Raw genomic sequence first — 25,502 nt, 5'->3', positions numbered from 1 at the left:
TCCATTTCCAAATGCTGTGTTTATTTTACTCCCTCTGTGCTCAGTGTGGGACCGACATAGATGCCAAGGTCCTGTGACCTGAAGGTCCCCACCTTCAAATGCAGCAACCAAGTTGCGTGGGAAGAGAATCACCACCACCATGGGGAGGGGACAGAGAGCCAGATCATCCTGCAGGCCTGAGGAGCCACTCCTCAAGGTCCAGATGGCTGCAGATGGAGGTCTCCCGTCTTTAGCTTTTCCACCAGTACCGCCTGTCCTCGTCAAAGGAGTACCAGCTGCTGTCGATCACCACGTGGGGCCTGAGCCGCTGCACATCCTCCAGCAGCCATCTTATCTCCACAGGATACTGCTCCTTCCACAGGCTGTGGGCAGAGAGGGCACCCGTTATGCTGAGACCTTGACTCCCTTCCTCCAGCCTCCTGGGATCCTGGAGAAGGATCCAGCCTTCCCCCCCACGCCTGAGGGGGACAGAACGCTCCTCACAGAACACGGGTCAGTCCCTTTAGGCAAAGGAACCCCTGGATATGTCAGAGGCCACCCTGGGCTCCCATCCTGTTCACTGTCACCAGCCCTTCCCAAGGATCTCTGTGCTAGGCCTTATCATGAGGTCTGGAGGAACAGTGATGGACAGGGCAGTCCCCAGCTTCACTCCACTCATCTGAGGAGAGAAACAGGTATTTAAGTAGATTTTGTAGAAGGGAAAATGGGCTCAGAAAAGGTCAATCAGCAGAATCCACGTCCGCTTCTCCACCACGTCCACAGTCACACGATCCCCAAAGACTGCTGGACCTAGAATGTCCCCAGAGTAGTGGGAGGTGGAAGGACCCTTGGGAGGTGGGCCCAGGGAGGTCCTGGTTCATGAGGGTGTCCTTGGGCCTGCTCTCCCAGCCCTGTGCCTGTGGTTCCAGCATTGGGTCAAGCAGCCGGCCCCGGAGAAGCTTGTCGACTCTCAAGATGCCCAAGCCCACTGGCCAACCTGCGTCATGCCTGGGCCACAGCTGGTCACACACATGCCAAGCCTTGGTAAACCCTCTGCTGCCAGGACACCACTGCCCCCCTTTGTGTGTTGAGAGGGGGTCCTTGATTCCACAGCCTCCTTTCTCCAGCGTCAAATCATAGCCCCATCAGGATGAAGGCTTTAGCTTCTACTGATAGTTTCCCTGCCAAACACGGAAACTGTCTCTGTGCTGTGGCCTTCATGGGAAAGAGATCTTGTTCTTAAAGGATGGGACCCTTGGCCCCTGGGAACTCCCTCAAGTGGCTCCATCCATGCAGCACAGCAGTGTGGGGCAGACTCTTCAGCCTGGCTCTCACTAGTGCCGCCCTCTGGGGCTGGGCCACCTCTGTTTGTCCTGTTCTGGATCTTGCCCAAGCTCCTGTGTCACATGCCACCACACCTTAGAAACAGAGCTGCTGGAGGCCTTCCTGGATCCTAAAGATCAGATTTTAAAAATCTGGACTGAGGCTCTCCCTGACCACGGGCTTATCGCCCACCATCCTGTCAACCCCAGCTTTTACCACTGCTCCCTCTTCTCATTACCTTCCCTGGACTCTCAGCCAGGAATGCTCCCACCTCACCGTGTGCCCTGAGGGCTCAGATCAAGTGCCTGATGCTGGGGAGCACTGTGACCTGCGAGTGCCTCAAGTCTACGGCTCTTATATCTCACGCCCTCCTTGGCATTGACCATCTGCAGTGACCCCGAACCTTATATTTTAATTTAACCTTTAATACACTTAAAAATGACTGCTTACTCTCTTCTAAGTGCAGTCCGGGACAGTAAATACACTTGTGTTGTTGGACACTCCTGTAGAACTTGTGTGTCGTCCCCAACTGCCCAGTCCCCAGCCACTTTTCCTCGCACCCCGAGACCAGGCTATGTACTTCACGGGAGAGCACATCAGTGTCCTGGCCCACTCAGTGTCATGTCCTCAAGGCTCCCCTGTGGGGCCAGGTCAGAACTGCCCTTCAAGGCACCGTGTTCCACTGCCTACGTGGATGGCACTGATCACCCATCACCTGCCTCTTGGCTACCAATGGGTGCTGCTGCTGCGGCAGGGGTGCCAGTGACTCAGGTCTTGCTTTTAGCTGCTGAGTAGAGCCATTCTGTTGATTTCTGGGCTTGAATATCAGTAGATTCCCTCCTCCCCCTCCCTCAGCCCACCTGAAAGCAAGTTCCCGAGATGCTGAACCTCCACCTCCAACTCCATATGCTCCCGGCATCCAGCATGGAGCCTGTGGCCCAGCCAGTACCCACAGCTGGGGACAGAGCTAGCTGCTTCTCACCAGCTAGCCTGCCTGCCTGAAAAGTAGGCCTGTGCCCCAGAACACTCGCCAGGGACTCACCCAATTATTCTTAGGTTGCACGTGGGCCGGGAGAAGGCGGAGCACAGCAGGGTCATCCCTGAGGGGTAGAAGTTGTTGCACAGCAGGTTCAGGCTGGTCAGGGAGTGGTTGCAGGACAGGGCGGAGGACAGCACCTCGCAGCAATCAGTGGTCAGTCTGCAAGCCTCCAGCCTGCAGCAGTGGGGGCCCAAGAAAACCCAGGATCAGTGCCGTGTCCTGCACCAACCCGTGGATTTCATCTCAATGTCAAAGAAAAAGTGGGGGGTCACACCCCATCTCTGGCTAGGAAGTTCCAGGAAAGACTCAAAGGTTCCCATTCAGACACATTCCCAAGTGATGCTACTGCCCCTGAGCTCCCTTTGAGGGCTTCTGGGTGACCCAGATCAAGTTGTGGGAAGAAGGATGAAGGCCGAGAGCTGAAGGAGAGCAGCACGGGGGCAGCAGGGACTGCAGAGGTGGCGGCAGTGTCTGCAGGACCCCACCCTTGCGGGGGGCATGCTGGAGAGCACATGGCCACAGCTCAGTCACAGGCAGTGGCGAGGGCCAGGCTTTGAGGGTTTACCACACGATAGCAGAAAGCCCTAGAGTAAGGCCCAGTGAGGACGTGAGCCGCCTAGATGTCCAGAGGCAGAACACGGAGCCCCCCGGCTTGCTGCAACAGGGACAGAGAGGGCAGTGACGCCCCAGGAGTGCAGGAGGTGGTGGAGGGCTTTATGTTCATTGTGGATTTTGAGGTTCTAAACTCACATGATAGAGTGTGGGGCTGGGCACAGGGTCATGTCTTGGTTTTGGTTCTGGAGCAATTAGAGACAGAAAACGCCCATTAGGGAGGCCAAGGACAGGGCATGGGGGTCAGGGGTCAGCAGCACTAGGCGCTGTGCAGGCAGGACCTGGGGTCTCTGCTGCTGGCGATGTTGACTCTGCATTAGGGAGGCAGTGGCTGCAGACCCCGAGGGTTCCCCGGAAGCTCATCCCATGCTTTCCTCACGCGGGTTGCGCGGTGTCTGGAGGGGGGGTGTCATTTAAGCCCCAGGAAGAACAGGTAGGCCCAGAGGTTTACGGGCATGGAGTTGGTTTGAAATAAATGTCACTGGGAAGGGAAGAAAGATTAGCTGGAAAACTGATGCTGGGAAGGTAGGAAGTGATGTCCATGATCCTCAAGTGCCCCTGTCCCCAGCCCGCCTGTGCCTGTCACTTCAGAGCCTGTGGTTCCTAGGTCCTGCGGGCAGGTTGGGTGTGGGGAGCATTTCAGGTGGAGGCCACAGCACCCACATGACAGGACATGGAGACCCAGAAGGGTCTAAAGAAGGCCACGTGGGCGGGTGGCCCTGGAGGAGGCCATACAGAACATGATGCCAGCGCCTGGGTGGTGTCCAGTGAGTGCAGCGGAGCCCCAGTGGACCCCCTGGCGGAGCTGGGTGGCCACACCTCCACCTAGCTCCCTAGCTTCCTCCTCCTGTGCCTCCCCCTCCCAGCCCCTGGCACCCCATCCACCTCGTCTACGGGGCTGACTGTCCTGCTTTTCTCCCCATCAATGGAATCAACATGCGTGACCTTGTGTATCTGGTCCCTTTCACATAGTGTGTTTCCAAGGTTCGCACGTGCTGTGGCAGGTACCAACACGGCTGAGCCGTGTTCCAAGCATGATCCAGGAGTGTCCTAAAGAGCCCCAGTGACTGATGCCCACTGCAGCTGGGAGCCACTGGGGTGACTGCTCAAGTGCCGTCCTTCCCCTAAATGGCCACACCAGGCCCCCCACCCCATTTCCCAGCACCACGGGCTGCTTGGGGGTGCCCAGGGCTTTCTCCTGCAGACCCTGTGCCCATGCTCTGCTGCCCCTCATCTCATCCACAGTAGGGGGCTGGCATTGAAGCCCAGGCCTGTGTTAGCTGTGCCCGTCCAACCTGGCAGGGCTGCTGGCCTCCTCCACACGGGGGCCCTTAGGCCTCCTCCCAGCTCTGCCCTCCACGGCCATCCCAGGAGCTTACCCGAGTCTCCGCAGCGAGCTGTCAGGCTGCCGCAGTCCCTCGCACAGCGCTGTCACTCCACTGTCCCCCAGGGCATTGGCGGCAAGGTCCAAGCTCTGGAGGTGCTTGTTCCTGGCGATCATGCAGGACAGGTTCTTGCAGCAGTCCGCGGTGAGCTGGCAACTCACCAACCTGCAGAGACCAGAGGCGGCCGACTTTCAGGGACAGTGCCATAGTGGGGCAATGTCAGAGACCCCTGTGGGTTTTGTTCACTCCCTGTGGCTTGGAAGGGGGCGGGCTGCTGGCACCAGAGGGCCATCTTGGGGAAAAGTGAGCAGGTCGAGCCTCTCCTGGAGGGGCCCAGGTCCTTGGGGGTGGGGTGCAGGGAGCAGAACAGAAAAAGGAGAAACTGGCAGAGCCCAGAGGGGAGGGGCCAGCAGGGGCTGCCACAGGCTGGTGGGCCTGGGTCCCAAGGCCACATGGGCAGTGGGGGTGGAGCAGCTGAGGAATGGCTGCAGAGCTCATCTGAGTGACAATGACCAAAGGTGTCCATGACCACCCAGGCTCAGCATCCCAAACCCAAAATGCTCCAAAAGTCAAACCCAGTACTGATGAGAAGCCACAAATGGCAACACCCGTCTACACCTGTCCCCGTGTGCCAGGTCGGTCAACTAAGGGGCCTGAAGACTATACAAAATCACCTTCAGGCCCCGGGGATGGTGCACGTGGAGAAGTGATTTGTGTGTAGACTTGGGTCCTTCCCTTACGTCTCCGTCTACCAACATTCCAAACTGTGAGGTAGATCCAAAGTCCAGAACACTCCTGGCTCAAGCATTTTGGACAAGGGACATTCTACTTGCATCTTCAGCTTGGAAACCATAGGCAGAGTGACCCTGGGGTCAGAGAGTCCTCGTGAGGCATGTGGCTCAAGACAAGGAAGGACTCAGCTATGAGAGCTCACATCTGAGGGCCGGGGACAAGATTGTCTTAGGGACAGTGGGCAAACGATGACAAACTGAGGATCCCCTAAGCACCCAGCAGTTTAGTGCAATCCCAAAGGAAGGGAGTCTCCATTCGACCAAGAGTAAAGTTCTATACCACCCAAAAGTAGGGCTTGAAATTAAAACCAATGAGGAATTCATATTGAGCGGCATAGTGGGAGGACAGAGATTTCCAAATCGCCCTACTTTCTTGTCTACCAATTCCACCTTTGTAACTGATTGACAATGCTATTAAATGTTCATGACTGTTGGGGCTGGGATGTGGCTCAAGTGGTAGCGCGCTCGCCTGGCATGCGTGCGGCCTGGGTTCCATCCTCAGCACCACATACATACAAAGATGTTGTGTCTGCCGAAAACTAAAAAATAAATATTGAAATTCTTTCTCTTTAAAAAAAATGTTTATGACTGAGACACTGGACCTAAGGGAAGTGCCCACCTTTAGGGGATTTTAAAGGTCACATCCACCATTGAGTGGGGTGCTGGGTCATGCTGTAGCATACCCTATCAAGGGCGGAGTACGGGACAAAGCAGAGGTTTCCATCTTTGACACTCTAGTTCCTGCTGGCTCGGTGGCACCCTCTGAGGTTGGATAGAGGAGTGCATTAAGTACCCACCCCCAGGACCTCCAGCGCAGGGCATCTGCCCTTGCACGCTCTCAGTGACCCCACACTTCACCTTGCCACAGGAAACATGAGCTCCTGTGGACCCCGGCACCCCAGGCCTGCAGAGTGCAGGCTGCCCCCGACTCCCGTGGTACTCACTCCAGGTCCTGAAGGTGGCAGCAGGGTTCCTGCAGGACCTCACACAGAAGCTTCAACCCTTTGTCCTTCAAAGGGTTCCTGTTGAGGCTCAGGTGCGTCAGCCCCAGATGTGGGTTGCTCATGAAGGCCAATGCCAGGAAGCCGCAGCCCACCACGTCCAGGTCGCACTGGTTTAGTCTGTGGGACACAAGGGCAAGGAAGGGTTGGGCCCACACCCCTCAGGAAGGACCACGTCTGATCAGGAGGGCTGTGGGGCTCAGGGTAGTGGCACTAGACACGTGGGGTGCCAGATCCTTCTCTTTACCTCTCCTCGGACCCTGAGGATTACCTTCCCGTGGCTGCCATTCACAAGTGGCCACGACGTAGTAGCCTAGGACTCGAACCTACCATCTTATGATGGAAGTCCATGCGGCATGGGCTTCCTGGGCCAGGGCCTAGCAGGGAATAGGGCCGTGTTCCCCACAGGCTCCAGGAGGAGCTGCTCCTGCCCTTCCCAGACTTCAGGGCCATCTTCCAATGGCTGGTTGATAGCATCACTTGGATGCCCACCTCCTGCTTCTCTGCTCCCCTCTTTTAAGGGCCCCTATGATGACCGCTGGCCATCCCCATAACCTACCAGGGGCCTCCCATCTCAAGATCCTCAGTCTCAGCCATGGAGTCCCTTTGCCATGTAAGGCAGCACGTTCACAGGCCCCAGGGATGAGTGTGGCAGCTGGTGGGGGGCGCCATTCCACCTCCAGGGTTCAGCATCCCCCATCCACCTGGGAGCCCTCAGGCCTGGAAGGCACCTTGTGTTTAAGGTCATGTTCTTCCTTGGCCTGTGTATTAGGGGCTGAACCCAGGGGTGCACACCACTGAGCCACATCCCCAGCCGTTGTTGGTTTTTTATACTTTGACACAGTGTCTCGCCAAGTTTCTGAGGCATCTATGGGGGTCCCAGGCCCCATCCTGCAGATCCCGGGGACACTTGTCTTGGGTCCCTTTGTGGCAGCACCCTCCACGTTCTGCCCTGGTTCTGTGCTTTGGGAACCACAGGGGCTACGGGGCAGACAGACTCACATCAGCCTCTGGAGGGCACAGTGGGGAAGCCGGAGGGAGCGGCACAGCAGGTTCAGCCCTTCGCTCCCCAGCTGGTTGTTGGACAGGCACAGGTGCGTCAAGCTGTGGTTGTGGACGAGGATGGAGGCCAGGTCTTGGCAGCCAGCGGCTGTGAGGCCACAGGTGTCCAGCCTTTAGAAGTGAGCCCGGGAAGAAGTGAGTTTTTCCCCCAGAGTCCCTCCCTTGTCTCCATGAGATTTTCCTGTCCCCCTCCCTTCCAGCTCTGAGCCTGTGGGGAGTCCTGTTTGTGTGGCATTAGGCTCCCAGGGCCTCCTGGCTGGAGCTGTTTGAAGGAAGCTCTGCATCTGAAAACCAGAGCAATCCAGAGCCCGACAGCTGCTCTCCCAGGGCTGTGGCTACACTAACGGGGTCAGCATGCCAGGTGCCTAGCACACGGGCCCTCGGTGGACCACGAGAGCTCTTCCTGTGAGGAGGCCTACTGGCTGGCTTGGCCAGTGGAGGGGGTGCCCCTGGCTCCTATCGAGATCCTCCATCCTTCTCTGGCTTCAAGAGGGTAATTTGTGCTACCGTTCTCAACCTTGGCTGTGACTCTGGACCTAAGGTGATGTGCTCCGGTGACAGCCAGGCCACAGCCTGGAGACCGGTCAGGGGTCGAATCCCTGCTTCCCTGCCTGATAAAGTTGGTGGGCATGCAGCTCTACCTTGCCCACCAACAGGGCAGGGCAGGATGCCCCCCAAGGCCTGCTAGACCATGCCTGGACCTGCCCCTCCCCTGTCCTTGGGCAGCAGGCAGAGGAATCTCACTGGGATCGTGGCTGATGCTCTGTGGGACCCGTCTGACCCAGTCTGTGCTGAGACCTGGGTGCTCTGTTCTGCCCTTCCGTCACCGGAGACCAATCTCCCCGTCTGAAAGGCTTTGAGTGGACACGTGGTCGCTTTCTGGGGTGGCTTCCTGCTGCTGCCCTCACATGGCTCAGAAGTGGAGGCAGACATTACTTACTGGGTCCTCCTGACACTGGGGCACTCCAAAACGCCACCCTCCCACGTGTCCCCACTTTAGGTTGTAGGGGGACAACCCCATTGTGCTGAGGGCCTGAGCCCTGGTGAGGGGAACCACTTACACCAGCTCTGTCAGGGTGCACAGCGAGGTCCTCAGGGCTCCACAGAGCGGCTCCAGGCCCTTGTCTGTCACCTCGTTCCTTGCCAGGCTGAGGGATTTTAGGCTGGTGGCTGTGGCGAGCATCTGGGAGATCACTGGGTAGCAGGCTTGGGTCAGCCCACAGGAGTCCAGCCTGCAGAGACGGGCGGCATGAAGGCATCTCCCCTCGTGCAGGCCTGTTCCTCTGCTCACCTTCCTGGTCCTTGGATGCTGCTCCTGCCGCAGCATCTGAGCACAGGCCTGGCCCCAGGTCCTCATGGGTTTGGCTCCTCACTCAAGTATCCTGGGTTTCACTTCTTTGGAGTGAGCTGGACGGACTACCTTATACTGCCTACCTTTCCCACCGAGTTTCCCATAGCAGTGAACACCTGGGGGTGTCCCTGCATGTCTAGCAGCCACAGGACTGCCTGGCACACAGACAGCACTTGGCATTTGCCAGAAGGCCCAACCTGAGACCTCTGGCTGTGTCGGAGGGCAGAATGTACATTTAGCCTGTTGCCCGGCCATCCCACTCCAAGTCCACCTGCCACTTAAGCACCTGCCGGCAGGCAGCTTACCGTCCTTGGAACTGCCCAGTTTATCCTCTGGAAAACGGGGATGATGCCCCCACGCCAAGCACGTGAGATGTCTGACAGATGCACAGGTTGGATCCAGCCATAGCAGATGCCAGCCATGCCCACCTGCTTGTCACGTGTGGAGTGGGACCACACTGCCCAGCCTGCCTTGCAGCAGGTCCTTTCACAAGACTGAGAGCCAGCTAAGGTGGCGAGGGAACCCTCTGACCCCCTCCAGCAGCCCCTCAGTGCCCATAGAGGGTTGGTGTCAGCATGGCTCTGGGTACCGAATACCCCAGATGCAAAAATGGCATAATCCTGGCTTAGGACCACGCAGCCCTCCCATGGGCCCTCATCTGCTGGAGACTTAATACCCAATAGGGGGCAAATGCCACAGGAAGCTGCCAGGCTGTGTTCCCTGGGGACAGTGATGGGATAAAGGTCTGCCTGTTCTCACGGACAGTTTCTTTAACACTTCTAATACTTCCAGGTCGATAAGCCTGTGGGCACGAACCTGTTCCAGTCCTATAAATAGGATGTCAGCTAAGCAAAAGAATCTGACCTACAGGATTCTGAGCTTCACAATGTGGCCCTATCTGCTATCCACGTCAGGTCCTGACCAGGGAGCCAGCCAGTCTACCCTGCACCCTTTCACCAACACTTGGGACATGACATAGGCCACGTGTCCATAGGCCTTGGGGATACGGTGGTGAGGGAAATCGAGGTACCTTGCTGTCCTGAGCCACCAGGAGCAAACCCAGTATGCCTTCGGATTGCTGTTGTCCCCACTCCAGGCTCTGAATGGCCTGTCCTGTCCCCCTTTTGTCTGGCAATGTCCCCTATTTTCCCTTTGAACCCCAGCCCTGGCTGGTGGAGGAGGGGAGAGGAGGGCCGGGAAGGAGAGTTGGAAGCTGTGTCTCATGTGTGAGCCACACACTGGGCAGCCTTCTCGCCCTCAGGACCTCTCTGGCTGGCTGTGTGGCTGCACCGTGAAGGTAAAGGGCCCAAGCCCATGTGGCAGTGGCACAGCCCCTGGTCTTCCCTGGCTGCCGGGCATCAGTGATGGAGCCTGAAGCAGGGTCCAGGTTGCCTGTAGGGGAGTCCCCGAGTACGGCCTTGCTAGACTAGGCTCTCCTGACTAATCTGGTCATCATTGCCAGAAGCTGGACACACCAAGACACCTCTGGTCAGGTGAGCCTTAAGCCGACTGTGGCACGGCCCGGTCACCTGTTGGCACTTGGCCACAGAGGAGCCCACCTAATGGCCCATGCAGGGAAGGACCTCACAGGCTGGTGGAGGAGCCCGTCTCAGGCAATGACACCATGATTCTACCTTATGGCATCCTCAAGTGGCTGAATTAGACGGAGAACACCAGGGGCCACAGGGCTCAGTGGGGAGGCTGCGGGGGCAATGAGACCAGGGAGGGGCGGTGCCAGAAGGCATCCTGGGTACAGGGACGGGCATGGATTTGTGCTGAAAAGGTTACAGGAGGGGCACTCATGTGCCAGGGCCTCCTGCTATTGACGCTGTGGTGAGGTCATGTAGGACGTGACCACTGGGTGGACTGCTTGGGGGTGCAGCGACCTCCAGTGACAGCCGTTTTTAACCTTTGTGAGACTCTGGAGGTTGTTACTGCTGTGCGGTAACAAAGCCCGTCTTCATGATGTCTGAGACAGTTTGTTGCCTTAGCCGTTTTTAACTGTGCCATTCAATGGCACCAAGCACCTGCCTGGGTGGAGACACCCTCAGCACCACCCATCCCAGCACCCCCACCTTCCCAACTCTGGTTTTGAAACTTCAGAATAAAAATCAGACCCGAGGCTCACCTCAGGGCCTCCAGCAGGCAGCTGGGGTGTCGCAAGGCCTCACAGGCCACCTTCACGTCGTCCTCCCGCAGGGCCGTGCTGCCCAGGTCCAGCCGTCGTATGTTCCGGTTGATGATGAGTGTCATCCAGAGGTACTGCAGGCCGGGCTTGACCTCCGCATCTTTAAATCTGCAGAGCAGAGGGGACGTGAGGTGCCAGACACCGACGTGGCTTTGCCTCCTCGCCCTTCTCCTGCGCCAGCTCTCAAGTCGCTTTTTGAATTTTAATTTTAAAACAACATACAGGAACATGGAGAGAGAGCACTGGGCACAGGAAGAGAGGACACAACAGTGCTGGCTGGGGGCAGACTCGGCCTGCTGAGAACGGGGTGGAGCTGGAGACGTGCAGCCCAGTCCAGGGAAAGCCAGCGTGGGCGCTCGCCACGGGGATGAGGCGGCATTGGAAAGCAGTATGGGGTTCCTTAGAAAACTGGGAATAGAACCACCATTTGACCCAGCTATCCCTCTCCTCGGTCTATACCCAAAGGACTTAAAATCAGCATACTTCAAGGATGCAGCCACATCAATGTTTATAGCAGCCCAATTCACAATAGTTAAACTGTGGAACCAACTTACATGACCTTCAGTAGATGAATGGAAAGAGAAAATGTAGTATATATACACAATGGAATATTACTCAGCTTTAAAAGAATAAAATCATGACATTTGCAGGTAAATAGATAGAGTTGGAGAATATAATGCTAAGTGAGGTAAGCCAGTTCCCCAAAACCAAAGGCCGAATGTTCTCTCTGGTAAGTGGATGTGGATTCCATAATGGGAGTGTGTGGGGGGGTGCGTGGGAAGAATGGAGGGACTGTGACTGGGCAAAGTGGGGGGAGGGGCGGGGCGGGGGCATGGGGGCAGGAAAGATGGTGGAACGAGACAGACATCATTACCCTGGGTACATGTATAACTGCACAAGTGGTGCGATGCTACATCGTGTATAACCAGAGAAACGAAAAGTTATGCTCCCTTTGTGTACAATGAATCAAAATGCATTTTGCTGTCATATAGACCTAATTAGAATGAATGAATAAATAAATAAATAAATAAAAAATAATAAAAAAGGATGTCAGGGCAGGAGCATTCAGGGAATGCTAAGGACGACAGCTGTGAGCTAGGGGACCAGTGAGCCGCTGCCCGAATCTCCACCACTGCTGGGTACAGTGATGCCCACAGACATGCTGCTGGGCAGGGGCGGGGTAGGGTGGAGGTGGTTCCCAGGGAGTAGCACTTAGAGGGACAGCCAGCCCTGGGGAAGTAAGTCCAGGTGGCCATGGGGTGTGAGGAGGAGGGATTCCTCCTTATTCCGGAGCCAAACTCCTCAGTCCAGTTGGCTGAAGAAAACTGCTCACAGAGGGAGGGGCAGGGTAGAGGGGGAGGTTAGCAACCAAAAACTTGAACAGCCTCACTCTGGTGTTGCATGAATGTCACTTGGTCTTGGACACAAAGTAGGCAGCAGAGCTTCTGAAGTAGACCTGGCGCTTGGTCCTGCTCCAGGAGCCTAGAACAGTGTCCCAGCTCCATGCTACACCTAGAGCTCATTGGGCCCTCCTGGTTGGTGCTATGCTCGGTCCCCATCACGGAGGACAGGCTTCACGGGGTCTGTGGACCACGTGTTTTGTACTCACTGTTGCCTCCAGCTCTACTATCACCCGGGATGAGCTCTCCTCACGTTCTCCCCTCCTAACCAACTCCTACTCACCCTTCAAAACCCAGAGTCAGGGAACCTGCTTCAACAATCTAGTTGCACAGCACGGTGTTTCTAGTCACTCCCCACCACCTTCCACAGCACGTATCCCCCCTCAGCACATCTGTGGGGTTCCGGCCAGGTCTCCTCTCGGGACAGGGAGAACCTCTCTAGTAGGGGGCTGGGCAGCCTTACATCAGATTCTGTATTTTACAGGTCGGCCATCTTAGCTTGAGGCAGAGTGTCTTCATGGCCCATTTATTCAGGATGCTGTTTCCCAGGTGGAGCTGCTGCAGATTCGGGTGGGTGCCGAGGACAGAGCAGAAGCTTTCCCACCACTCGTCCACGAGGGCCTTCTGCTGCAGCCTATTGGAGACACAGATGTGAGAGATGCACCTGGATGCCAGCAGCCCTGGGACAATGAGGAGCGAGATGACCAGGTACAGCAAGATGGGCCCCTTTCAGGCCCCCTTCGTGCACTGCAGACTGGCTCTTACCCAGATGCCTCCTGAAATTCTATGCCTGGGGCAGGGCATGAGGGCGTGTAGGCGCTACCTGCTCTCAAGCCACATTAGAGTTCTAGGTCCCCCGATAGATGCTGTGTCCACTCTGAAAACTGTGGCCATCCCACAAGAAATAACAACAACCACGGCATGACCCAGCAATCTCACTTCTGTGCAGCTCCCGCAAAGGCCTGAAATCCGAAGAGGTACTGGCACCACAGCCTGGACCTGGGAGCAACCTGATATCCCTCAGTGGATGTGGTCTCTACACACAATGGAATTTTTATTTTGCCTTAAAGAAAATTTCCATTTTCAACAACAGAGGAATCCAGGGGATGTTAAGCTGAGCGGAACAAGCAGGTCACAGAAGGACAACTACTGTGTGACAACTTAGGTGAGGGCCCTGGAAAGGTGAACTTGGCAGCAGCTAGAGCAGGGCCACCAGGGCCTCTGAAGGAAGGTTATGGAGTCACAGCTCTGGGTCCAAGACTCTGTCCCTGAGGCCCGCAGCAGAACTAGCATTAGCCATACTGATTTACACGTGAAACATGTGTAAAACCTGTTCATGGTGGCCACCTCACCACTGGGCTGACGTTTCCAGGATGCTGACTGATCTCACTGGAGTGCTCAAGGAATAAATAAAAAAAGCAAATGACAAACCTGAAAGACAGCATGGGAAATGAGTAACCCAGGCACAGAGGGACGAGCCATGATCTCACGAGGAATCTGAACCAGCCAGTGATCATGAGCTGGGTAGTGGCTGCTGGAGCCTGGTGGGGCAGGGCAGACACTGGCCAAGGGACAACAGTTGGTGAGGAGGAACAGGTTTCAGTGATCACTTGCACAGCATGGTGACCACAGTTACTATTTATCTTAAAATTGCTTAAAGGGTAGTTTTAAGATGTCCTCGCTACAAGGAATTGTACCCAGGGGAGAGGATGGGTATGCTACTCTGCTTGATTAAATGCTTTTAGAACCTGCATCAGATCACATTGTACCCCTCAAACATGTAGCTCTCAACTGAAAACAGAACGGGAAGTGCATGGCAGTGCTGAGGAGCACACTATGGCGCGATTGTGAAGACTTTGTAAACAGAGCCAGCTCAGGGCATCCTTAACATATTCCCAGCTTCTCAACAGGAAGGTGCCCGGGCCTATGCTCCCCTGGCTGTGGAAAGGCAGAGCAAGGTGACAGGCCAGGCACCCTTGCTTCTGTCCCAGTGCAAGCTCCTCCAGCAGAGCAAGCTTCAGACCTAATCATTCCCCACCATTAGCGGCTGCCTTGCCAGGTCCTGGGTGTTTTTCAAGCACTGTGCTAGCTCCCTGTGTGGGAATTTGCTGTAGTTCTAAGTCCAAGAGGTTGGAGCTACTTCCCCATGCTGTCAATGACACAAAGCTTATTAAGGGAAGAGGTAAAATTCAAAACCAAGTTTGCCCAGTGTTCTTTGCTGAATTATGCCCGCCCTTGATTAGCTGTGATGGTATTACCACCCAACATCTGTGTGCTAACCAAGTGCCATAGTTCCCAGGTGCTTCAGCTATGATCTCATGATAGCTAGATTGGTAAATGCCATTATGTCTGTTTTGCAGATGAGAAAACAGGCTCAGGCAGTTGGTGAACTTTCCTGAGGTCACACTCTGGGAAGTACTATGACCTACTATTTCCTACTGCAGCTTAATTCCCTCGTAAGATTAGGAGCCATCTTGGCAAAAGTTATAAAAGATTCATTTCTGTTTTCTGTAAAATATTAGGATTTCTATTTGGCCTGGCCATATTTTGATGTTTTAAACTTGCTTGGAATGCCTGCCCATGCCTTGAACTCACCCCTGCCTGGCTTTCCCTGACCAGATAACAACCCACTCTGAAACCTGAGTGGCGCCTCATAAATTTTGGCTTTACCTGACCAGATAACAACCCTCTCTGAAACCCTAATAGTGCCTCATAAATTCTGATGTTGGGATCTAAATTTACTCCCTAAGTGCTGAACCATTTACACCATTAACCTACTACCTGCTTTTGTATTTGCTTGTCAAAATTCTGTTATCTGTAAGTTCTCAAGACACACCCCTTTTGCAACTTTTTGTGCTATAAAACTGCATTCCTAGAGAGTTGGAGTACCGTCTTCTATCCCACAGATTTTGGAAGAGAGAGTCCCAGCTAGTCAGAATTACAAGCTTGCTTTGATTTGATTTAAAATTGGAGTTGGTGGTCTTTTCTTTGTGTCATGGTTTAACAAGAGCCACCTTCTTGACTGGGTTTCTATGCGGGTCCTGGGAGGATGGGCAATTGGATAGACGGGCGCCTCACCATTGAGTACACACAGTAAACTCTCCATCCACGTGTGACCATGTAAATATAAGTTGTAATGGAATAAGATTAAGGGTCCATTTACCTCCTCGAGAAGTCTCAAGGCATTTTAAGAGCGCAATAGGCACATGTGGCTAGTGGGCGCCATATTGGATAAAGTATTGTGGAACACTTCCATCACTGCAGAAAATTCTATTAGCACAGCTCTGGACCCTACACTAGAGGGCAGTGTGTGAGTCAAAAGGATCAAATTAATAGAGAGCTTTGAAAAAATTTCACATGCCCCCAGGTTCCAGGCCCAGATCCTCTCCTTCAACAGTCTTCAGTGGGCCCAGTGTTTTTCAAGAGCTTATCCACAGTGAGCCAGATTTGGGTCCTGTCACTTAGCTTGGGGATCTAGATGATTTGTCCTACAAGGATCTGGAACCATGTCAAACCCCAGAACTGACCTGCGGGAGGCGCTCACCTGGGGGGAGCCACAGGGCACATTCCAGCAAGCTCGCTCCTCACGAAGATGTCTCTGACGTCCACCCGAATCTTCTGCAATTGCTGGCAGCGCTGGAGGCAGAAGGAGGAGGCCACGAGGTCCTCCCTCTGGTTGATGGGAAGCCGCATTTCCTGAAAGCTGCTCAACGCAGAAAGGACAAACTCTTCATCTTGAGTCTCGAAGAGGCAGTGGAAGGAGTCCAGCACATCCCGGGGGGTGGCCGTGGTGGCCCGCGGGGCCAGCAGAGACACCCAGCGCAGGAGTCTCTGCTTCACCCCCAGGAACACCTGGCAGCCCAGCAGGTCCTCTAGCGCCTTTAGTATGTCCTTGTTCATGAGCCCGAATAAGAACCGCTTCATGCTGAGCAGGTGAGAGCCCAAGGCCATCTGCTGAAGCTCCTTCAGCTCCGGCATGTTCTCGATTAACAGGAGGCAGCGGTCCTGCTCCCTCTCCCGCCCTTCCAGGAGGTAGTACAGGGCGGCACAGAAGTCCTGCAGGCTGGGGTGCAGGAAGGTATAAGTGCTCTCCCCGCGGTCCTCCTGGAGGAGGACGTCCATGTGGAACAGGGCGGACAGCGCGTCCACCCTCAGCCCGTGCACCCGCAGGTTGTCCTTGTAGAACACGGAGCGTGTGGTCCACACGCCCTCGGCTGCCATCCGGCACAAGCTCTTCAGGGTCACCCTCTCCCCCTGGTTGAGGCAGCGCAGTGGTACATCTCGGGGCCTGAGCTGGTGGAACAGGAAGGCGGCATACAGGCCCGTGAGGGTCCGGCAGACGGGGGCCGAGCTGCTCCTCAGCCGCAGGGCCATGCTGAGCATCAGGCACACTGTGGAGACCTGGCATTGGTCCAGGAGCCGGTGACTGTCCACTACTGAGCGCAAGAGCTGTGTCCGGGAAGGGTCATCTGTGATGTGCTCAAGGAGCAGCCGAGTTCTCCTCTCCACCGACATGCCCCCCACCATCAGGTAAAGGGGGCACTGGACCAGTGACTTGAGCTTCTCCACGCCCACGTCTGTGACAGTGACCAGCAGGGAGGACTCCGGCAGCAGCACCTTCCTCAGCAGACTGCGCATCAGGACTGAGGCCGGCTGCTCTTCGGCCCAGTCTACACAGAGCTGCTCATCATCCTCCCCGAGCCTGGTGTCCAGGTCATCAAAGTTGTCCACCACAAACAAGAGCTTCTCAGGCTGGGACATAATCTCTGCCACTGGAGCCTGGGAGCCTGGCCACTCTCTGGTGATCAACTTTGCAAAACTGCTCTCCTCCATCCATCGGATCTCCCTGGCCTGGAGAAAGAAGGCATAGGAGAAGGTGTCCTGGTGGAATGTGCCCTGCGCCCAGCTCAGCATGAGCCTTCGAGCCAAAACTGACTTCCCTGTGCCTGACTTGCCATGCAGGACGACGGTGCGTGCCCGGAAGCCCTGCTGGTCTGCGTGAAAAGCGTCAACCAGTGTTTGTATTTCTGTCCAGCCGGCAGTACTCTGCAAGCGGGGATGTCTGTTCAACTCTGCGGTGAATCTAGTTATCACACGGTCCTTGTAGTCCTGCGAGGCACCTGGGCATGAGGCAGACAGGAGAGAGTGGCAGAAAGACAAAATTGGAACCAAGTGGTTTTTAGTACAAGTGAAACACCAGCAGGGAGAATGTAATTGGCAATAGGGTTATTTTCTATCTCAAAGAATCTAAATGTACTTACCATAAAGAAATGAGAGTTTATAATGATGGCTACACTAGTTACCCCCCCATGCATACACGGATCCAAACACATTGTACCTCCACACGAATGAGCACAATAACATGCACAAAACGTTCCTGGGCCAGAATCAGTGGATCCTGGTGCAGATGGCTCAAGTGCTGGGTCTTTTGCTCCTTCCTCGCAATATGCTGTTGATGGGCTCTGCCCCTTCTCCCCTGAAACTGTGGCTCCCTCAGAAGCTCCAAAAACTCTGCTCGTCCCGACATCTCTCAGACCTCAAGATATGCTGTGCTACGTTTGCTTACTTTCTCTACCCATCCATTCTGCTTGTGGACTTTCCTACTCATGGGGGTCTTCAGCATTTCTAACAGTGCCTGGGGCCCGTTGAGTAATTTCTGTAGACTCTGAAAGACAGGAGCCTGGGGGAGCCGAGGGTCTTGCACCATGGCATTAACATCTACATGTGCAAGAGAAGTGCAGCCTCAGCTACTGTGGAGACCCCTAGGGGGTCTACAGAAAAGGGGGCATGTCCCTTGGAGTTGGTGCCTGAGTGGAGTCCCAGCTCCACTGCAGTGTCCATGTGATCTGAGACATGGATCGCATACTCTGGGCTCCAGTTCCCTACCTCCGAAGTCCTCCTGTGGTTTGGTGAGAGATTTAAGAAGGAGTACTCAACCTTCACTAGCTCAGGCCGGCCGAGCGTGCCAGGTGGTGCCCGTGAACCATACAGTCGTTACCCTGCTGACTTATCTCCAAGCTCAAACTCATTCTTCCTTGCATTTTGCACACACTACAAGAATAGTGCTTTGCCCTTCACCTGGGCCTGTCCAATGCCTTCAGCTGTCTGTTCAAGTACCCAGCAGGTAGCTGATAAATACCAAATATCCGTATCTTGGGACCTTCAATTTCCTGGTCCTACCATTATGCTGCCAAAAACAAAAACAAAAACAAAAACAAAAACAAAAAAAATCTCATAGCAAGATTCTCTGTACCAACGTTATGTGATTACTAAAATACAAAAACCTATTCAGAACTCTTAAAACTTCTACTTCACGGCAATACGAGGGAAAGCCGCTAACAGATCCACATTGCAGCTGTCGGAAGGAGACCTGGAGCTTGGAGCCTGTGCTTGAGGAGCCTGGACCCAGGCCCTCCTCACAGGACTGGCTGTGCCAGTGGAGTTAGGGGTTCCAGAGGCAGGAAGACACTACAGTAGACCCAGCCTTCTTTGCTTCCTCCTCAGCCACCTCTTTTCTTCCATGGGTCTAATTGTCAAGAGTGCAAAACTTCTAAGACCTCCCTAGAGCCCAGGCCCCTGAATCCAATTCATCAGCCTCAGGAAACCCAGGGACCTCAAAGCAGGAAAACCCACATCATCCTTTACCTCCAGCCCCCAACTCATTCCTTCTCTTAGTTTCCTGTAAGTCATAATCGGAATAAGGCGTATACTGCAAGCTAACTGGAAATGGATATGGATCTCCTTGTTCTGGACATGAATGTATTTCTGGCCTCTTCCATCCTCCATGACAGACTGCTCAGGGACACAGAGGGGACACCAGTACCTCCCTGTGAAGTTGGGACAAGGGCGACGTTGACGATCAAACCTGGAGATCACCACCTGGCCCTGGGTGAGTGACCTAGGCAAGTCGTCAAGGGTGCATTTGAAGTCAACAATTCCGGCAACCAGTACTTTTTCTTATATTGGTGGAATGGAAGGTTAGTAACACACAGTCGGTGCGTTATGCTGTACCCATGGAATAAGAGCCCAGCTTGACATGATTTCAGAGTCTGGGACTGTAGTCATGACTCCCTCATTACCACCCAATGGCCTCTCCCAACAGCAGGTGTGGGCGGCTATCATTCCTGTTTTCTGAGGCGGCTAGACATCAGGTTCTGCCATCCGAATGTCATGAGCCAGGTCACCAATCGCCATCACTGCCTCTGAGCACAGGTGTTCACAGCATCTTTTACCACAGCCCCAAATGGGCACAACCCAGGTTCCCACCAGCCTGCGGGGAACAGATGGAGACAATGTGGAAGGCCCAGCTGTCAGGCACCAAAGCCAACCAGAGGCTGACCCCTGACAACCTGGATGAACCCTGATGGCTCAAGGTCAAGGAAGCCCACCACCAAGTCCACACTCTTCATTTACATAAAGTGTGGGCATGGGGGTGGGGTGGGTGGGTGTGTTCCTGGCCATAGCCCAGGGCCTGGTGGCAGAGGCCATGGGGAGTGAGTATCATGGCGTGGGGCTTGAGAGAGGAAGTGTAAAATCTGATGAATTAGCCCAGTGAACTACCCAGGTGGGCTCCACAGACCCCTCCTCCACCCAGCTGCCTCCAGCTGCCAAAGGAACTAGGGCTTCCCTCACCTGGTCTGCGTGTCTCTGCAGCTGTCCCACCGTCTTGCTGCATAGTTTGCGAAGTTTCTGCAAGAGAAGTGTAAGGCCTGTTTACCGAAAGCCACAAAACAATTGAAAGAGGCCTCAAAGCAATGGTAAGACCACCCTGTGCTCACGGTTGAAGACGCCTCGTTCGTAGATAATACTCCCAGTATTGATCTATGTAATTTCATGCCACGCATGTCAAAATCCCAGAAGATGGCTTCTTTTACCAAATTGTCAAGCTGGTCCTAAAATTCATATGGAGATCCAAGGGGCACCGAATGGCTCAGAAATCTTGAGGACAAATTGGAGAATCACACCTCCTGATGTCAAAGCTTACCAAGAATCAACAGTGGCTGGGTCTATGTGGTATTACCACAAAAAAGAGATACAGATCCATTGAATAGGACCGTCCAAAAGCAAACCCCTGCCTCTGTTCAACTCATTAGAAAGAGCACTTGACAGTTGAGTTTTTAAGAACAGACTTCAACAATTGTTACTGGAATTGGAAATTCCCCAGCCAAGGGATGAAGATAGATCCCTACACCTCATACAACTCAAAATAAGACTTGCTCACGTCAAGCTAGTGTTCTAGTGCTGAGCTACATCCCCTGCTTGAACTAATTCCTCTCTTAAGAGCTATGACTATAAAACTCTTAAGAAAATACTGACATAAACCATGATCTTGGGCTAGGGCATAGATTTTTAGATTGGACACTAAAAGCTCAAGAAAATTTGCCTTCATAAAAATTTAAACCTTTTGTTTTGAAGGACACTATTAAGAGAGTGAAAAGAAAATCCAAACAATGAGAAAATATTTGCCAATCATGTATCTGTTTAGGACCTCGTATCCAAAAAACAGAGACATTATAGCCCAATGACAGTAAAATGGATGAAGGCTTTGAATGTACATTTCTCTGAATATGGAGATAGCCAACGAGCACGTGAAAAGATTCTCAACATGATCTGTGGACTGACTGACATTTATCATATGGAACAAGTGCATCCATCCTTCCACCTCCCACCCCCACCTCCCCCACAAACCTGGTGCTTCTTCTTCACTGGGTCCTTGGGTAGTCTTTGGTAGCTCAGACTTTGAGATCTCAGACATTGAACATACTAGAACAGAGAAGAGAAAATGGTGTAAGCTGTAGCAACCACCCAAGCCAGGGGCAAGCTCAGGCCTGCCCACGTTACTGAAGGACCTAGAGGAGCCCAGGAGATCAGTTTATCCCACGTGGAGCCCGTGGTGGGCACATGGGGTCAGTCCTCCTATGCCTGGAGCACAGTGAGGTGGCAACTAACAGGAAAGGATGCTCTGTGGTTCACCTGCCTGCCGCGTGGCCCTGGTAGGTGGTATGCTGGGGTGGTACACTGTGGTCACTAAATGCTCACGTTCAGGAGCCATCCTCCAACCCTCTCACTTCCGACCCAGTCGACCACCCGCCTGAGGCCTTGAGTTACACAAATAGGACATCCTCAAGCTGTGTGGTCCAAGGTGGGTCCAAGGCAAACAGACCCTTGCCTTACCCCAGTGCTTCCTGGGATGAGGCCACACAGCTCCACCCACCTGGTGTCTCCCTCCAGAAACCCAGGTACCATCCTGACACCATCTTCTCTCAAGTCCTTATATGATTCTGCCTGCTTCAGATCATCTCCCAGTTGTGCTTCTGCATCCTTATCTACCACCTTGTCCAGGCGGCCTCCACGTCTCTCCTGGCTTCCTTAGAACAGCCTTGGCCTTCCCACAGCTCCTTTGGGTCTCAGCCCTTCAGCAGCAGCAGTACTGAAATGCCTGCTGTCCCAGCCCCACCCGTGGGACACTGCTCAGGAACTGCTCAGGCTTGCCAGCATTTTGGAGACGCTGTGACCTCACCAGCCCCTCCTCCACATCCAGCCCCGAGCCCTCTCTTCACCAAGGCTTCCTACCACTGCTGCCTCTTGCTCAGAACCTTCTGTACCATGCCCTATTCCTCTTCCTCCAAAGCTTTCTTCTTCTAGAAGTGATCCTAGACTTCACGTCCCTCTCGTCTGCTGTAGAAACCTCAATTTTGCCATACCATCCATTTTTTTTAAGATTAAGGCCCATGTGTCTCTGCCATGCTGAAAGCTAAGTCCTTGGTGGTGGACAGAGGACAATTTAAATATATGCTAAACAAGTGTTACCCAAAGTCACTGGTGGGCTCCCCAGAGCAGCCAGGTTGCAGGACTTGAAAGCAGCTCTGCTTCAGCTTCTGCTGGGGGAGCCCATTTCGTGGGGAGGGCTCGAGGACCAGCCTCAGGGTCCACGGACATTTCCATGTGACTGTGACCTACTGCAGTGACTCAGTAGAATCAGCTACCCTAGCTTCCTGCAAGGAGCCCAATGTGTCTCCCACACAGCTCAGAGGCGACAGGCCGAGCCGTGTGTGGGTGAGTGACGGATGACGAGCAGACCCAAGATTCCCACAGTCAGCAAGGCTGCTTCGGCTGCCCAGTCCTGGAACTTTTTACAATACATTCTCAGTCTACAGTTGAAGAGACTTTCTTCTGATAAAGGAGAACTACGTTTTAAAATGATCTTTCTCCTAAAGACCCCCAAATAACTTCTGATGGAAGTCCACTGCTAAGGTAGAGTCACACGTCTGATCCGAGTCTCCTGCTGAGACTTCAGTGCAACCATCTAGGGGAGGCCAACCCCTCAGTCAGCACCATTAGCTCCGTCCTTCTGCCTGGGGCTGGGGCAGACACGGACATTAGACATTGATGTGTGTCGTCACCTGGAGCCTTTGCAAAACACACACACATTCTATTGCTAGGAGCTGCAATTCCCAGACGTGGAATCCAAGGGTAGAATAGCAGAGACCCACGCAAGCTTGCACCAGAAGTATAACCTAACACCACTCGAATCCTCTTAAACCCAGCCAACTTCTGCCTGGGTGGAGACGCTGTCCACTGCTTCTCCCTGTGCCAAGTTCCAGCCGCTGAGGACACAGTGGCTTCTCACCATTCAGATTCCCATGGCAGAGTGGACCTGGATGACGATGGCCCCGTCCCCATCCTGAACCTGCCCCCGTCTTACCTTTCCTCTCCTCCTCCCGCGCTTTCTCTGTGAGCGTGAAGAGGCTCATCTCTCGAAAGATGTTAATGCAGACAGTCCAGGCTAGGTGCCCCACATGGTACTCAAGCAGGAGGGCGGCCAGACCCTCAGGGCCGGCGGCATCCACCTCTGCCCAAGGGATGGGGTTCTTGGTCACCTCCGAGTACTTCTCCTTCAGCAGTTTCTTGAAGGTGTGGAACTCTTCCTTATCCAACTCCTTGAGGCACCACTGCAGCCCGTAGTTGGTCAAGGTGTACAACTGGTCCGTTTCCATTGCTGCGGAGGCCTGAGCCATGGCCTTCGGGGAAGGTGGACTTTCCTGTTATGCAGAGCAAGTGGGACCTGGGGGGAGAGGTCCAGGCTCAGCCCACAGCACTGACTCAGGTGCCTTGGGGGTGGGCAAGGGTCTCCATCCCTCTTGGGAAATATTGGAGACACACAACACACAGATGACAACTCTTCAAAGAGCCAGGACTGCAGCTGGGAATGTTGGCACATGCCTGTCATCCCAGGGGCTTGAGAGGCTGAGGCAGGAGGACTGCAGAGTCAAAGCCAGCCTCAGCAACTTAGCAAGACTGTAAGCAACCCAGGGAGACCCTGTCTGGGGGCAGGGGGCGGGAAGGAAGCATCAATGGCCACTGTCCATCCTGTCATCAGGAGTTCTGGGATAGTGTGTTGCCAACTCCTCAGTCCCTCAAAAGTGCACCTGGCACAGATAAAGCTCAACATGCCCATCTGAGGCTCCTGGCTCCAGGAAGAGCAGTTGGGTTCCCAGCAGTTGCCACCAGCCTGCCCCACGGTGGTGTCCAATCAGCCGAGGGCCATTGTGTGCTTAGCAGGAGTCTCACAAATGCGGGAAATAGTCCTGGTAGAAGAATTACTGAACTATCTGAAAAATCTTACAGATAATGGACTTATACCTGGGTAATATAAAAGTTCAAAGAGGCAATCTGAAGTGAGCCAAGGACCTGGGAAGGCACTTCCCCAGGAGGAGGTACAGAGGGCTGAGCAGAGGTCCTCAGGCTAGACTCCCCAGGGTCCCCTGGACTTGTGGCAGGATCTCTGCCGCATGCTGCCTTGCCAGCCCTGAAGGGCTGGTCCCGACAGACGCTTTGCAGTGTTAGTGGCGCCTGGGAGCCATTCTCAATGCTGCCGACCCCTCCTCTTGCTATGTTGCAACCTCTGAAAAGGGAGAGCAGGATGGGGTGGTGGTTTAGGGCTCGTCTGGTTTTCTACCTGGTGGTAGAAAGTAGCTTTAGAAAGTTGCTTAATCCATGGGAAGCAACACAGTACCCCTAGACTGCAGCAGGTGGGCCTTTTCTGAGGGCCTCCGCGAGGGGTGGGGGATGTCATCCTTGCTTGCCACCTGTGCCTACACAGCTCTCTCTGCCTCGACTTGCTGATATGCTAGGGTCCTGGCGAGAACATGCCAGCCCGGGAGGTGCCACCAGCCTGCAGCCACGCTGTCTCCACTTGCTTCCACAGACTGGCCGTCTGCTGTGGCTCCCTGATCTAGGAGACCAGCTCCCTCCTGGGGGTTAGTGCCCTCAGTCCTGCCTGCCATCCTCCAACTAGGGAGGCTCAGGAGGGGTTTGCCAAGGTCACCTTCACAGGAGGGCTGGAGGATGCTGTGGTACTGGTGTGTCCCTCAGAGCTCACTGGAAACAGACCCCATGTAGCTGTGCTGGGAAAGGGCAGCCATGAGGGCCCTGCCCTCCCTCCCGAGTGGCCCGATGTGGCCTCAAGGAGGGGTAGCTAGCATCTCAGCCTCCCTTGCCCCTCCACCTCCACCTCCACCATGGGAGGTTCTGTGCTTCACAGCCTCTGCAATGTGAGCCAAGTAACTGTCCCTTGTAGGTTATTTGGTTGTTATAACAGCAGAAAATGGACTCAGAAGGTGAAGAAAACAAAGATTATGAAACACATGGAAGAAAACCAGCACAAGGCCTGGAGACCCATGAAGACCGACCTCCTCAAAGGCTCCTTTCCAACGCTGCTCCTGGGGGCTTCCCTGGGGTTCAGGGACGGGTCAGCAATGAGACCCTCCTGGGGTGTGGTGTACCAGCAGGACAAGGCTCTTTCCCAGATGAGGGTCACCGGGCAGTGCTGCCTGCAGAGGCTGGTGCCTCCCTTGTTCCCTCACGATCCTGAGGGCACTCTGCGACAGTGGATTGGCATCAGCCAGCTTGGTAACCCACAGGAGACTCAGACCCAGGAGGCCCAAGCCTGTAGTGCGAGGCTGGGCGCCCAGGACAGACTCCATGCTCAAGCCCTGCTCTGCAGCTGTCCCAGGCATCCCCAGGCAAGCAGCCACTGTCCCTGCCCCTGCCCTGTGGGACTCGAGCACCCACTTCCCCAGGCCTATGTTCACATGGCCGTCAGCAGGTGGATCCCCAGGGACGCCCCTGACCGACCTCCCAGGCAGAGCACAGTGAGCACCTGGGTCTCAGAGCACTTAACCAGGAATAGTCAGGAACCTGAGAATTCATGCCGACATGAGTACCGAGTGAGTAGTGGTGACACTCACAGAGCAGTAAGGTCAGATTGCGGGGTCTCAGTGGACACACTGGCAGTGCCCACAGGAAGAGCCTTCAATGCATCCAGTAAGGTTTTCTAGTGTAAAAGCTGCAGGCAGGCAGACAGACCTA

General features: G+C 54.5%; 1 protein-coding gene across 1 annotated transcript; it reads right to left on the bottom strand.

Moving 5' to 3' along the window:
• On the bottom strand, positions 1–23,191 carry Nlrp5 (NLR family pyrin domain containing 5). Its single transcript, XM_078046006.1, has 12 exons — positions 22,837–23,191; positions 20,820–20,894; positions 19,764–19,820; positions 15,676–17,251; positions 12,595–12,765; positions 10,672–10,839; positions 8,254–8,424; positions 7,133–7,303; positions 6,074–6,250; positions 4,333–4,503; positions 2,345–2,515; positions 1–362 (listed from the first exon to the last, which is right to left on the bottom strand). The coding sequence occupies exons 1-12, from the start codon at positions 23,147–23,149 to the stop codon at positions 230–232; spliced, it is 3,354 nt and encodes a 1,117-aa protein (XP_077902132.1). The 5' UTR covers positions 23,150–23,191; the 3' UTR covers positions 1–229.
• Between the last annotated feature and the right edge of the window lie 2,311 nt (positions 23,192–25,502).

The sequence above is a fragment of the Ictidomys tridecemlineatus genome, chromosome 4 (assembly GCF_052094955.1).
Source record: "Ictidomys tridecemlineatus isolate mIctTri1 chromosome 4, mIctTri1.hap1, whole genome shotgun sequence".
Lineage (NCBI taxonomy): Eukaryota > Metazoa > Chordata > Mammalia > Rodentia > Sciuridae > Ictidomys > Ictidomys tridecemlineatus.
This window is presented reverse-complemented; position numbering and strand designations above follow the sequence as displayed.